This window comes from Nematostella vectensis, chromosome 12 (assembly GCF_932526225.1).
Source record: "Nematostella vectensis chromosome 12, jaNemVect1.1, whole genome shotgun sequence".
NCBI lineage: Eukaryota > Metazoa > Cnidaria > Anthozoa > Actiniaria > Edwardsiidae > Nematostella > Nematostella vectensis.
In genome coordinates this window covers 9971457-9985407 of record NC_064045.1, presented here as the reverse complement: position 1 = coordinate 9985407, position 13951 = coordinate 9971457, and the positions used below count along the sequence as shown (strand labels likewise).

Here is a 13951-nt window from a genome sequence, read left to right as displayed (position 1 = left end):
TTCCAATAGACACATTAGCTCACACTGCTTCCACAATTTGGAAATACTTTTCGCGTTTTCCGTTCTCATCGAAAAACTGGTGACAATGCGGCATTAATATGCCGGATATGGTCTTACTTTTGTTGCACATGCTGTTGTAGAACTCAATCTCTTTAAAGCCGTTATTAAAGGTGCTGTAGACTGCTGTGACTGTTATCTTGACCCAGGAGGCGCTGACGCGTGGGATGTGCCTCACATCCCAGCCAGCAGCAGCATTATAATCCACGCCATTGTTCTTTGACAGCGAAACCTGGAATTGGCAATCCGCGTTATCCTTTTATCCATGGTTACCTACACCCATTAAACTTCTTTTTAACTTTTGTCACTCAAAATCACTAGACAGTCTTACTATTCCGTGGTAGGCCTTTCCTGATTGTGCTCTTCACTATTTTAGCGCAATTTGTGTTTGGGAGAACATGACGGGAAACAAGAGACCATGATGTAAGAGAACGGATCCCCCGTATTAGGGTATGTTCCAATGATGACGTTCGTAAAAACTATTTTTAGAACAAGCAGTTATTTTTAGATACGTCTCTGATTGGTTAGCGCTCACGTTTCCTAGCAACATGAGTCTTACGCGCGATCACATCTGAGCAATGTGATCCGGCAAAGGATGTTTTGGAAATCTTTTGACCGAAATTTTCTTCCTTTTTTACAAACGCTGTACAAATGATCTTCCATAGAGAACGCTGGAGCCAATCAACCGTTTCTGGGACATTGAAATGCATACAGTGCGTGATTTTAAGCTCTGGGATCAACTTCCCCAGTAAAAGTTTTCACTGCTGATTCGCAAATTATAACACAACAATCAATCATAAATCTGTGTTTACAAAACACAATTCTCTTCCAATTCCCCTTTAATGAAAAAGATAAATCCAGAACTTAATACCATTATATTCCCACCGATATTACAAATAAAACATTTCAAGTCTTCATAATGAAGTAAATCTTATTCCAGTGACAATGGTTTCTTGAGTGACATGATTTCTGAACATTTGCGTGAAAAATTGAAGTTAATTCATCTAAAAATGTTATAAATCAAAGAAAAATAAAGGCCTTCTTGTATTAAAATACATAACATAGACTCTGAGAATGCCTAGGCATTCTATCTCACCGAATTGCAGAGAAAAAAAACTATTTAGGAGTCTGCACGATGCATCTTGAATTAACTCCAAATTCATCGTCTCCCCGACGTCATCTCGTTCAATTATTTATATAACATTTAGATAACTAAACATTAGATAACTTAACAGATAACAGGACACCACCCCATGAGTAGCATTGTGATCATGAGCCTTGAAGAGCAGCTAAAAGGATAAAAACAGGTAGCGAACGAAGCAAAGAAGTGCAGAGGGAAAAAATTTGGTGTGAAATTGTAGTAGCTCGTGGTGCCTATAACCAAATATGTCGCAACGAACCGTATATGGATGCTATGATTGACAAGCTCGCGCAATCTAAAAATAGCTTTCATGGACGACATCATGGGCCAGGGGGATTCGTTTTTTTATATCATGGTCTCTTGCGGAAAAACACGACGTGACGCTTCCAATAAGCCCATTTCACATCGAATAAGGCGGAGAATTTCTTTGAGTACTTAGTAACTTAAAGCAAACAAAATATCAAGTGCGACTTTTTTAAATTGATGCGACTTTTTGTAAAGTGTCATTGAAATTTGAACTTTTCGTCCCTGAACTGATACACAGGGCAACGATGATCAAGGAAAAATTATCTTAAAAAGCCAAAATCTGGATACGTGCACTTCGGCCTAACGTTATTTGTGTTTTGAAAATCAGTCCGTATTACAAGAGACCTATAGCCCTTTTTAGAAATTGTGTCTTCTCTCTCTATCTGGAATTGCGCTTTTTCCAGGTTTTTCCGTCATGCCGTTTGGGAGCACTATTTTGATCAGAGAGCACTTTTTGAGTGAACAACTCAACTTCTAGCTTTTTTAAGCCAAGTTACTAGGTTTTGTTGTCTTATATATCTCAACTAGGCTAAGACTGTAAGACTGGTGATTTCGACATTTTAATGGGTAGGCTGTGCTTTGGTTACCACAAATATTGGGTAGCCTGTGGAGTTCATTACAATAATAGAATGCCTTATCTAGAAGATCTGTTTGACATGTTTTCCTGTTTTACATCTATTGTGATTATTTCTCGTTAGGAGATAATTAAGGTCTGTTATCAGGTTTGACATTATTGACGTTGGTGATTGTTTTTTAGAAGTATCCAAATATCAAAGGTAAACAAACACAAGAAACAAAGAACAAAGTCAAAAGTCATTTATAATACAGTTAGTTGTTAGTGTGATTTACCCGTTCATGGACAACAATATAAGATATACTCTAATGCATGTATTAAATAAAAGCAATATTCTTTCTTTTATTCAAATTTTAATAAAATACAATTTATCTCTAAAAATTTTTTAAATATACGGTAATTTTCTTTTTGCCAGTGTTTTTTTTATCCCAGTTAAAAACCACAGGGTACACACGCCGGAATTTCTCAGAGGGGGGGGGGGGGGGTTCACTTTTTGGCCCACGGACACCTTGTCAGGGGCTCATAAGTAGGGGCAATCATCTGTATTATATAAGTTTCACGGCGTTTCCGAGGATCAGGCTATTTTTTGACGCGCGTGCACGAACGGGCCAATCAGTTACGTTGACGTTGGTCGCGCGCGAGAATGACGTGAGGCTGCACGCGCAAATTACAGTTAGGAAGAATATATTTTATCCATCATCCGTCGGTTTTGTTTGTTTACCAATAAAAAAATGCAAGCTAGAATTCAAAGTCGTAGGTAAGGTTGCATTCATATAAAAGAAGACAGCAACAAAAGTCAAAGTACCGAAGAGAGAACATTTAGCTTTTTGTCTGAGACTGCGCGTGCAGTTGAGCTCAGCCAAAACGTCAAAGGTCGAATCTGACTGGCTCATCCGCGCGTCTAAAAATAGCCTGATCCTTGGAAACGCCGTGATACCTATATACTACCAGAATGTGGGGAAGTTGATTCCCCCTACTTATGAGCCCCTGACCTAGTCTTTTCTTTTTTTATTTTTTATTTAAAGCTCTTATTATAAAGAATTCCAATTCCACCTCTCACCTCTTGGAAAGGGGACTGCCAGACTCCTAGTACCATCCTCCCCCTCCCCCCCCCCCCCTCACACAGGCGCGCGCGCACGCACATCCCCCATATGCCGCTGGAACTTCCATTGAAAACCTGCGAAAAGCATTTTACTCCATTCACTAAAATTTTACACGCTTGCTCGGTCTTGGAAATTTTATACGGATGACATTAATACTGTATTTTACCCTGTGAACCTCAATAAAATGCGTGTACTCTTGCAAGTAAATCTTTATCGCACCCGAAAGGGGTCAATTTTCTGGAACCACAGAATTACGGGGAGTGTTAATCACCTTAGTGGATGAGCCGTCGGAAAACTCCAATAGCAATTTTTGATTCTGTTCAACTGCGCTTGCTCTCTGCATTATCCTCAGTGTATCGATGGTGAATTCTCTTGCGAATTGGATCTTGATAAAATGACCGAGGCCGCCCGTGGCCCACCATTCATAAACATTGTTGCCACTCTCAGCGCGGCCATCTATCGTAAGGTTGCAGTCGGGGCTAGGAGTGGTGGCCTCGACACAACTTCCGCCATTCGCTGTTGCTGCTACATTCAGGTTTGTACAACGCAGCTGATCTAGTACAGAAACAATACCAAACGAGAATTATTAAGAGGTTTTTTAGAACTTGGAAGACAGAGATGTCAAAAGATAAGCACCGGACAACTTTTATATGATGTCACTCGCCAGAATTGGGGTCAATGAAACGCAGTGGCTGAATGCCCGAGAGTCGGGGAAGGTCCTCAATGCACTTAATGCCCGTACATAAACAACCATTCCCAGAAATAAGGGACATTAGCCAGCGGTTTCTCTGGGCTCACATTTTGCTAGGCCCGCGAGGAATAACAGCGGTATCACAAATAAAAACAAGATTCCGGCCAGCACAGCGGCTTCCCTTTTGTTGTTACACTAGAAGTTTTTAATCAGGTTGACTAAAATTCCTAATAAAAGTAGTATAAGCGGTATTTAAACGTGCAAGGGGCATCTCTGATTTGATACGTCCAATGATAATGGAAGTGCGGCAGTCTTGCTGAGGTTGGAAAACATTATATGTATTTTAGAAAGGCTTTATGGTTCCTTATGGTTCCCCTGTGTCTATCCCAGAAAGCCGTGGGGCCGTTTAAAAACAAAATGGAGAACAGACGAACGGAGAGAAGTTGTTCTTGTGGAGCGCACCGTTTTCCTTGCTTCAGTCTGTATCTTAAAGACAACAATAATGGTTCCTGAACTAGGCATAACTACATCAAATGTTATTTTTTCGGGAACAAGATTGGAAGGCGCTACTGCCTATTTCATTGGCCAATTTGATGGAAGGATGGTCGATTTACCAATTTCGAGTCCTGCACCTGTGATACGGCGAACAGTTCTACCTTTTAAACGACTACTTTTATGCCCGATTTCAATGAAATTACAGAGAATGTATGGAGGATTGTATGCTCTCAAGCGAACAAAAGTGCAATGTCCAAGGAACAATTATAGGGCTTTCTCTGGCATCGTTTGAACGGAAAGTGTATCACTCGAATGGCAAGGGTTTTTTTTCGAGTCCTGCATCATGAGCCCAAAATCTCTGAAACGAGAAAATTTAATAAATTGTGATGTCTCCCCACATTTCCTTATAATAAATGGCAGCCATTTTGACATTGTATGTGCACTATTACGCATGCGTGGCGGCGATGTTGTCTCTTATTTCTGGGAATGGGAGAAAATTCAATTCCGACAACAAAATTAAATTCAGAATCGCTTGTCTTTTCTCAATAAATATCGAATTCTTTGAACTCACTAGGCTAACAATTTACTGGGTTATTTGAATAAATTGAAAACTGTCGGGCATTTAGAAGTTTCACAGATGTTATACCCAGAATTCTTTAAAAAAGTGCTTCAAGGGCATACAACGAGTCTGTACAGGACCCGAAATGATCCCAGGACCCGAAATGATCCCAGGACCCGAAATGATCCCAGGACCCGAAATGATCCCAGGACCCGAAATGATCCCAGGACCCGAAATGATCCCAGGACCCGAAATGATCCCAGGACCCGAAATGATCCCAGGACCCGAAATGATCCCAGGACCCGAAATGATCCCAGGACCCGAAACGATCCCAGGACCCGAAATGATCCCCAAAAGTACCCCAACTGATCCCGGGACCCGAAACGATACCGAGGAGTCCCCGAAATCAACCCCACGGAAATGCGGTAATGGACAAAGGGAAAGCAGAAGAAGCACTTCCAATTCTTAAAGCATAATTTAGGGTTGACAGCCAATCTATTTCTAAATAACATGACTTAAAAAACTTAAATTCCAATACAATACTTCTATTTATTACATTGCCCCGGCGGTAAACCCATAAACAGAGTCCAAAACAAATACACAACTTTTAATTGCTACTGAAAGGAGTACAACATAAACATAGCACAGCCAAAGCACAGCCTTGCTCAGAACAACCAAACTTTTGACCTTCGAAACATTTGCAGTTCCAACACATGACTCTGACACTATAAATCTCGTTTCCGGTAAACATCACCCTAAAAATCTATATTCATTTGACAACCAAACGTGTTTTTCACCACGAAATCCATGTTCACACGAGCGAATATTTACCGACAGCCGGTTTGGCCGAGAAGATGGAATTACAAAAGCACACTGAGTAATGCACTCGAACAACCCTTTTACTACCGTTGCAAAATATTAAGAGATGTGGCTTTTGTTGAAAGCAATATGTGAGTTTTGAATTTCCTTATGTAGTAGTGCGTACACCACTGCATGATTTCTCTTTATCTCTCTTTATGATAGGTCTTTCATTCACCGAACACAAACAAACATTTTCCTACGGGAAAGCAGAGGCATGTCTAATCTTTGGAGACATTCGTTTATGGCTTGTTATGTATGAATTATTTATTCACGCCTGGTTCTTCAAATTACCATCACGGGAATTTTTATTTGACCCCAATTGTTGACTCAACCAAGCTGTCGAAAGCTGTATTTCCCGCGCAGTCGTATATAAAAATCTTAATACTATGGTTTTAGTTAATTCAAATTTCTGGATAGTGACAAAAATGACGCTTAAATGTTTCATATGTTTTTAAAACTGAAAGCCAATCCTTCCACATTCCTTTTGTTTGTCCATTACTACAATTCCTTGGGGTTCATTTCGGGGACTCTTGGGGATCGTTTCGGGTCCTGGGATCAGTTGGGGGACTCTTGGGGATCGTTTCGGGTCCTGGGATCGTTTCGGGTCCTGGGATCATTTCGGGTCCTGTACAAGTCCCCCTTTCCAAACATGTTAAAATGGCACATTTCATTGTTTGAATATGTTCTGATGCCGAAAATGCCCATTAAAAAGTTACTGGGAAAATATTCTGTTCCTTTTTCCCAGACCTTTTCTTTTTTTCCCAGCCAGCAGTGGTTAGGCATGTTAACACATGAATAATTGCCCGTATAACCGGTCGGGACAAATTTTTTTCCCAAGAATCCGCTCCAGCGCCCCCAAAAAATATTCCCCAGCACAACTAGTTCGACCCCACAAATTTGCAAGCAGAACAATTCGGGACGATTTATTTCCCAGCAAACGAGGGGTCTAACATTTTTCCAGTTAGCAAAAAAAAAAAAAAAAAAAAAAAAAAAAAAAAAAAAAAAAAAAAAAAAAAATGGGCTGCGGAACAGATATTTTGCCGAACAGATCCGTTTTGTGCCCTTGGTGCTTGAAATGTCAAATGTGTAGCCTCTTTTTTATAAGAACGTCCAGCCGGGGATTCACCAAATTTTAAGAACATGCTAAGAACATGCCGAGGTCATGCTTCCCTGATGCGTTCTAAAATGCAGAATCAAATCTCTAGGTGCTTTGTACGCGGGTGTTAACTGGGATAAACTCTTTTTTTATAAGAACCTTTTTTTTAAGAACGTCCAGCCTGAGATTTCACCAAATTAAGAACATGCCGAGGCCCAGATAGCAGAAAATGCTTTCTTTTTTAGTCCTGATGCGTTCTAATGTGCTGAATCAAATTGTGCTCATAGTAACAACCTTATTATTGCTATTGATCATTAGTGTAATTCTCTTCCTAATAATTCTTGGGTATTTATACACATCGTTAAGATCATAGACTTAAATTGTCCCAAAAATAAGAACGGCCCAGCCTCAACTGAAATTGAAATAACAACTACTAGCTAGACTAGCTACAATTGTAACTTTTATCTTAATCGCACATGGTTGAAATCTTTATTTTCTCGCATTTAGAGAGGAATATAGGAAAAGAGGAATGTTTTTAGGCCTATGCGTATTGCAAACAACTACAATAATAAACAACAAAGTTTTTATTGGGGTATATAAGTCGTAACAATCGCCAAACTCACTCATTATGAAATGTTCGTCTCAAACAGAGCAGTAAATTTCAAATCGTACAATAAAAATCGGTGCGAAGTGCCGTAAAAAGCAAGCAAAATATTAATCATATTTCGTTAACATGTATTTTATGTTTATTTTTAATGATACATAAAGACATAACGCATAGCTACTCGTGTAATTGAGATGCTCGCTTGCAGATCTGACGAGGGTTTTTTATTTGGCATACACTTGATTTAAAGATTTAGCTTCTTAAAAAAAACATTTTGTTTCTAGATTCTTCAGACCAACAAAAATTACAAAAGAAATAAAATAAACCAAAGCTCCTCATTTTAAGGAGTTGGCATAAAGTTAGTAAGTGTTAAAAATTAATGAAATTCGCCTTTCACCTGCCCAACTTTAGCAACGAAATTGCATATTTTGTAACATGTTTTTGAGCCATTAGATTAAACACCAAAGGAATAGAACTTTCATATTCACTAATTTTTGGCTTTAATGTTGCCAACTTGATAACATGGTAATTTGAACTGAACTTAAAAAGTGATAAATATTACAGTATTATTTTTTTATAACTAGTTAAGATAATCGACATGGGGACGAACTTCCATTTGAATTTTCATAATCTACAAACCACACAAAGCTGCTTAAATTCAGTTTACATAAAAAAAACTCCAGACATACCCTTAAATTCAATCATTTACTCTGCAGGTTGTAATAAGACATTCGGTCTAATTTTGCGCAAAAACGTTAGTAGCGGAATTTTACAAGCAACGGAGCTTCGGAACGCTAAGTACTCTTAAGTAGAATATCCTATTGGTTGCATAAAATATAATTTAAAAGTTATTTTTCTTTTACCTGGGACGACGTAACTGTTCCCAGAGCACTGAGAAACCACAACTGGATAGATCTCGACGATAAGAAAATAAAGCTGAAAAAAATACAAACATTTCAATCTTGGATATTTGAGCATCAAAGGTTAGATACGTTTATCTGAAAACAATATAATTACCAAAACTGAGAGCCTTAACTTGGTCGCTTTGTCCAACTTCATAATACGATAACCCTGAAGTTCCCAAGAAGTCAAAACTTCAAACAGGGGATGTTTAAGTTATTGTAAACATTTCTCGTACACTCTCTAAGCGAAGTAGATATACGTATGATTTTTTGCACTTCAAAGCAGGTTTTCCGCTCCCATGGAATCCAAGCAACTACGTAATAACTACTATCCAAGGATATTTGCAGAGATCCAATTAACAGTATAAATATTGAGAGGACTTACGGGCAGGTGCCATTTGACAATGTTCTACGTCGTTTCAAAGGGTTAGGGGTCTTTGTGGGCTTATTATTGCAATTGTAGCTTCCTCATGCACGATTGGACAAGAGAAAAAAAACATTATTAACAAAAAACAGCAATTTCCCGAAACCAAAATAATCAATTTCACAAAACATGTTAATTGTAGTATGTTTTCCAACGTGTTTTGGTCTCGAGATTCTGACAAGTAGTCATGGTTAATTGGAAGTCTAGAAAAAAAAACTATATAAAGGCATTCTTCCCAAAATAGTTTGTAACATAATCTGTAAGATTGAATTACAACCTCAGACAGTGGTAATTAACTCGTTGACGTTTATTGAATAGAGGGATCTAAAGTGTCCTACGCTATTATTATGATCGTTTTTAATGCTTTTTTTTACTTCTGGCGCACGGCTATAAATGAAATAAACAATCTTATAACATTACTAAACATGTACGGAAGTAAGCTTGCAAGATGATTTTTAAAGGAAAAGATCTGTATAAAAGAAACCGCAAAACACCAGATAAATTATGATTTAGCGTGGCTTCACTTTTTTGTTGAAGCATTTACAATTTCCGGCAATGGACACATGATAGATATTTCAATGCTAAACATTTAAACATGGCCAATTAACACCAAAATGCAAAGTTGCTATCCAAATGGAATTGTTTCCACCCAATAGAATTCGACAGCAAACACTTAATAATTTCAACTATATAGGATCGTGCTCTGACGTCACCATCACAAGTTTTATCTTTAGTAATTGAGGTATAAGGTTTCTTTTTTAACAGATAAGGGCTAATGCACCTTTTCATATGTTGATTAGCGGGACGAGATATACGTACAAGCAGCTCAAAACGCTGTATAGCAAATATTTTATTGCGCTTGTTTACTTTTTATTACTCTCGGGTGCTGGTCCATTAGTCCCCGAACGGGCAAAATAACCATAAATCATACTTCTTTGAGATAAAAAGCGATTCCCAGAAAGCATTGCTTATCGCAAAAAGACGTTCTCCCCAGAACCCCTTGCGCGCCGGCCTCGTTGGGAAACAATTTGCCACGGGCGGAGAGGGCAGTGCGCCCACGATATATTTTCTGGACAGCGGATGATTAATCAATTACTGGGACCACAGGCCTCCCGGTTTAATGCAACAACTCAATAAAAGTAATGCGAGAAATGTAAAGAACTACAGCTGAATGTAAAGGAAATTAAACAATGTATGAGTCCTATATTGCAATGTATGTTTTTAGGACCATTTATCTAATAAATAAATCGTTCTATTATTTTGTAAATCGAATTGATAAGGTCGAAAGCTCGGGCAGAGCGGTCGGAAATCTTATTCGTAGGCCTAAAGAACAACAAGATCAAACAGGAGGAAAACAACAAGTTTCTGTTCGTACACTAGGAGGAGTGGCAACGAAAAACTCCTACAGAAGTACGGCACCGACCTCGTGTTAATGGTCCCTACCTATAAAACAACATAGTACTCTCTGCCACTGTTTTTTATTTGCGTCCACACGAACATAGGCTATAGAGTGGCAACTCTATGAAATACCCTCACGCCAAGTTTGTACATGTTTATTTTATTTTCATTACACTCTCCTGCTCGTTTGTTTGCATATTGTTACTGTACATTTTTCTCTTTATCATGCATAACCACTTCCAGTCTGTTATGTTAAGCTCACATATCATAATCCTTTTAATCTTGTCGCCTTACCAACCTTCATACTTTCCCATGTAGCATTTGCTGCCTGTTACCTTCTCTACTTACTTTTTCGCATCCCCTTTCTGGTCGTCCTTACTACGTTCTCCACACAACATTCTTATCCCCCGATATTGTGGTGACCCGACATGGTTTGCCTCCACGTCGCCATCCATCACACGGTGATTCCCATTCTAGGGTTCTAGTCTGAATTTGAAATAGAAAGTGTAAATATAATAAACTGTCAGTGTAGTGAAATCGGAAAGTTTCCTTTCTTTGGTCTATTCTATTATAAGAAAAGAAATTTGCAAGGCTTTTTTTGAATTTTGTGATTCTAGATATATTGTATACAGTAAACTGAAGCAGTGTGTACAACGTTCCTCTGAATGTCTCGAAATGTTATCACTTTCCTATTGTTGGTTTTACAGAACTAATTCGTGTTATTTTTCTTCAGTGTTTGAAAGTAGCAAGCACTTTAAAAGCATTTTCTCTTGTATTTTAGATAATGTCTCATACATTTACTGTATTTTTGGCTACTTGGAGGGGGGGGGGGGGTCACCAATGGGTAGAGGCAGGCACGCAAAGGGTTCTGGTCCAATCGCTTTTAATGGTGACCATGCAACAGAGGAAAGAGGTATTTTACAGGAAAATCAAAGGCCTTGTAAATTCACAGTAAACACAGCAACATACCTTTCCACTGGCACTTTTATAGTAACTATTTTAACTTCTTCCTTTTTATAAGGTACTTTTGGTATTATAGCTACAGATATCTAACAAATATTTTGAATAAAATATTTTACATATTTTTTTAGTATTTAACCTTACACTTCCCTGTTTTAACCAAGGGTTCAATAGATATAATCTAGCTGTCAAACACATACGGGCAAAACTAGCCATAGCTTACAGCCCTACACTTAGAAATCAAATTGTTAACTTAACAGGAAGCCATTAACATTCAATTTGCCTAAAGATAAAGCATGAGATAAGCAAAATTTAATCATCTAATAAAATGTGTGTCCTCATCATCATCATCATCATCAATGTCATGCTCTGCTGCTTCTAACGCCTCCAGTAACCAATCCTGTGCATGTCCATTTACCTTATCCCGCTCATCAATGTCAAATGTGACTTGTCGATATTCAGAGAGTTTGCCTTGCCTACTTTTGCTACCTTCAGGTATTACAAGAATGAGTTGTAGCACTGCAAACATGAGTGCATACACACCGCACACGCCAGCGGCACAGCGAAAAACGACTACGGGACCGTACTGGTAGTACAGAAGTGCCACGCCTATGCCCCCAGCTCCATGCCCAAAGCCCCAGAACGCTATGGACATTAAGCTGTTTAGAGTTCTCTCCATGCCAATTGGGGCCATTACTGCTGCATATGATGAACACACAACCCAGACAAGTGAAAATGAGAAACCATGTAAAATTTGAACTGGAAGAACATACCAGGGGTTGATAAGGTATGAGTAGGCGAGAAACCGTGCCCCATACGCAAGCAGAGAAACAGTTATAATGAACTTGTGGCCAAATGGCTTGATACAGTAGGGTGCTATACAATTTAACAGTAAGCCAGAGAGTGCGGAGACGGCTATCATAAGGCCCATCAATGACAATGATGCATTAATGTCTTGTAAGTACCACATCATAAAATTTGAAGTCAATGACTCTGCCACGCCAAGGGTGAACAAGATAGACAATAAAGACAGGATATGCAAATTACAGGTCACAAAGCGACATGTCTTGCAGAACTTGAAGGTCATTGATGTCTTTGGTTCATAAACATGGAAAAGTGATGCAAAAAGAAATGATCCAGCCCCGATTATTGCATACAAATAAAAATGAAGGTAGAATGTATTTGTGATATTAAAGGAACAGTGATAATGACCAATTACAAGAACCACCAATCCAGCCCCAAGCAAATTTCCAAGTCCATTCCAGATATGGCTTCTTGCTTTAGTTCCTTTATTACTGTGCATGACATCTGCAAAAATACTTTCGCACAGCCGCCTGACAGGTGCCACAAAAAATTCCGCTGCCATGGATAAAATAAGCAAAGTTTGGAATGTCAAGTCCATGCGAAAACCAAATGCATGGTAAATATATTTTGACATCGCGGATGAATTTTGATTTGTGTCATTATGTAATGTTTTGTCAACTTTAATCCTTCTTTTATAGTCGTTTATAATCATATCTTCCATCGGCGTAGTTGGAATTTTGTCTTTTCTTGGTCGAAGTAAACTGTTCTCCTGAAAATCATTGTTAGACTTGCCGCTTAGTAAAGATGCAATTGATCCTTTGGTTGAAACATTTTCAATTGATTTGGCAATCTCTTTAGAATTGCCCATCTCAGTCGTGTTATTATAAAGACATGTGTAGCCCATAAAGTCTGCTTGTGTGCTTTTCACGAACCCGAGAGAAACATTCAAAACGATACCGCCAAGTAGAAAGATGACAAGGACACATTTTCGCTTGCCAAACTTTTCCGCGAGAATCAACCAAAACAACGAGCTCCAAAACCCGACCAACGATCTAACACTCCCGAGAATCCCACTTTGAAAGGCTGTAAGACCAAGGAAGCGAAAAAACATCGGCAAAAATGGTACAAGTGCTGTAGTGCTTGCTCCATTCAATAAATTGAACAGCTTGCCCGATAGCATCGACCGGTTCAACAAAGATGGCGCGGGTTTTCTGAACTCATGGATTTCCTCCATTTTGCCGTCTGTTTACCAACTATTTGTACGGTTCGCTGGAGAAACCGTGGTTTCTTAGGCATGTGTGAAGGTTCAGTGGTTTGGTAATGTATTCGTTCTTTGTGTGCAATATGGCTCGCGCTATAAAGTTGGAGACGTGGCGATCTTTCACGTGGACAGGTTGTTTTTTTTCTAGATGACGTGACGCGTGACAGTTCTTCCTGCTACTTATGTGACAAAATGTATGGATTTAGCAACCCAAAATGCATAAGAGATTGGGAAATTTGAACCCCTATGCCCTTGTCAAACAAAATCTAAATTGATAACTGTTTGCTTGCCTACCTTATGAAACTCTTTGCCAAGGACAACGTGAGATTTTCACTGAGAATCAACACATTTCCATTCCCGCCACATACATACCGCTGACCGGTGAGCTCTTTTAGCGCGTTAAGGGTGTAACGACGTTGCTACGCTGGGGGCGTTGAGCGCGCGCGTACATAACACGGAATTCGTCATTCGTAAGCTTTCTTGAAATAACAGAAACAAAAATATGCACTCTAATTTAACCAAAATGGACTTTAAGTTGAACTCAACCTTACATTATTTCCCATGTTTGTATAAACAAACATTTAGCGAATATTTTTAAGGCAATGTTTTTAAAGCCCAAGTTTTCAATTTCCACTATATCTGCGCGCGCTGCAAACACCGGTTGCAGACGCTCGCGCACGCATTGAAAATCTTATTTCAATGAAGCGCGCGCTGT

General features: G+C 39.0%; 2 protein-coding genes across 2 annotated transcripts in view; both read right to left on the bottom strand.

Moving 5' to 3' along the window:
- Nucleotides 1-8734, bottom strand: part of LOC5508455 — a 47024-nt gene extending 38290 nt beyond the window's left edge. Inside the window, exons 1-4 of the mRNA XM_048720234.1 lie at nucleotides 8505-8734; nucleotides 8351-8423; nucleotides 3453-3736; nucleotides 118-289 (exon numbers count right to left, since the gene is read on the bottom strand). Coding sequence (XP_048576191.1) covers nucleotides 118-289; nucleotides 3453-3736; nucleotides 8351-8423; nucleotides 8505-8546 — 571 coding nt within the window. The 5' untranslated portion in view covers nucleotides 8547-8734. The remainder of the gene's footprint in view (nucleotides 1-117; nucleotides 290-3452; nucleotides 3737-8350; nucleotides 8424-8504) is intronic.
- Nucleotides 8735-10355: 1621 nt separating this feature from the next.
- LOC116615536 (major facilitator superfamily domain-containing protein 6) lies at nucleotides 10356-13436 on the bottom strand. The gene has a single exon (XM_032377216.2). The coding sequence runs from the start codon at nucleotides 13207-13209 to the stop codon at nucleotides 11488-11490; it is 1722 nt and encodes a 573-aa protein (XP_032233107.2). The 5' UTR covers nucleotides 13210-13436; the 3' UTR covers nucleotides 10356-11487.
- Nucleotides 13437-13951: the final 515 nt, after the last annotated feature.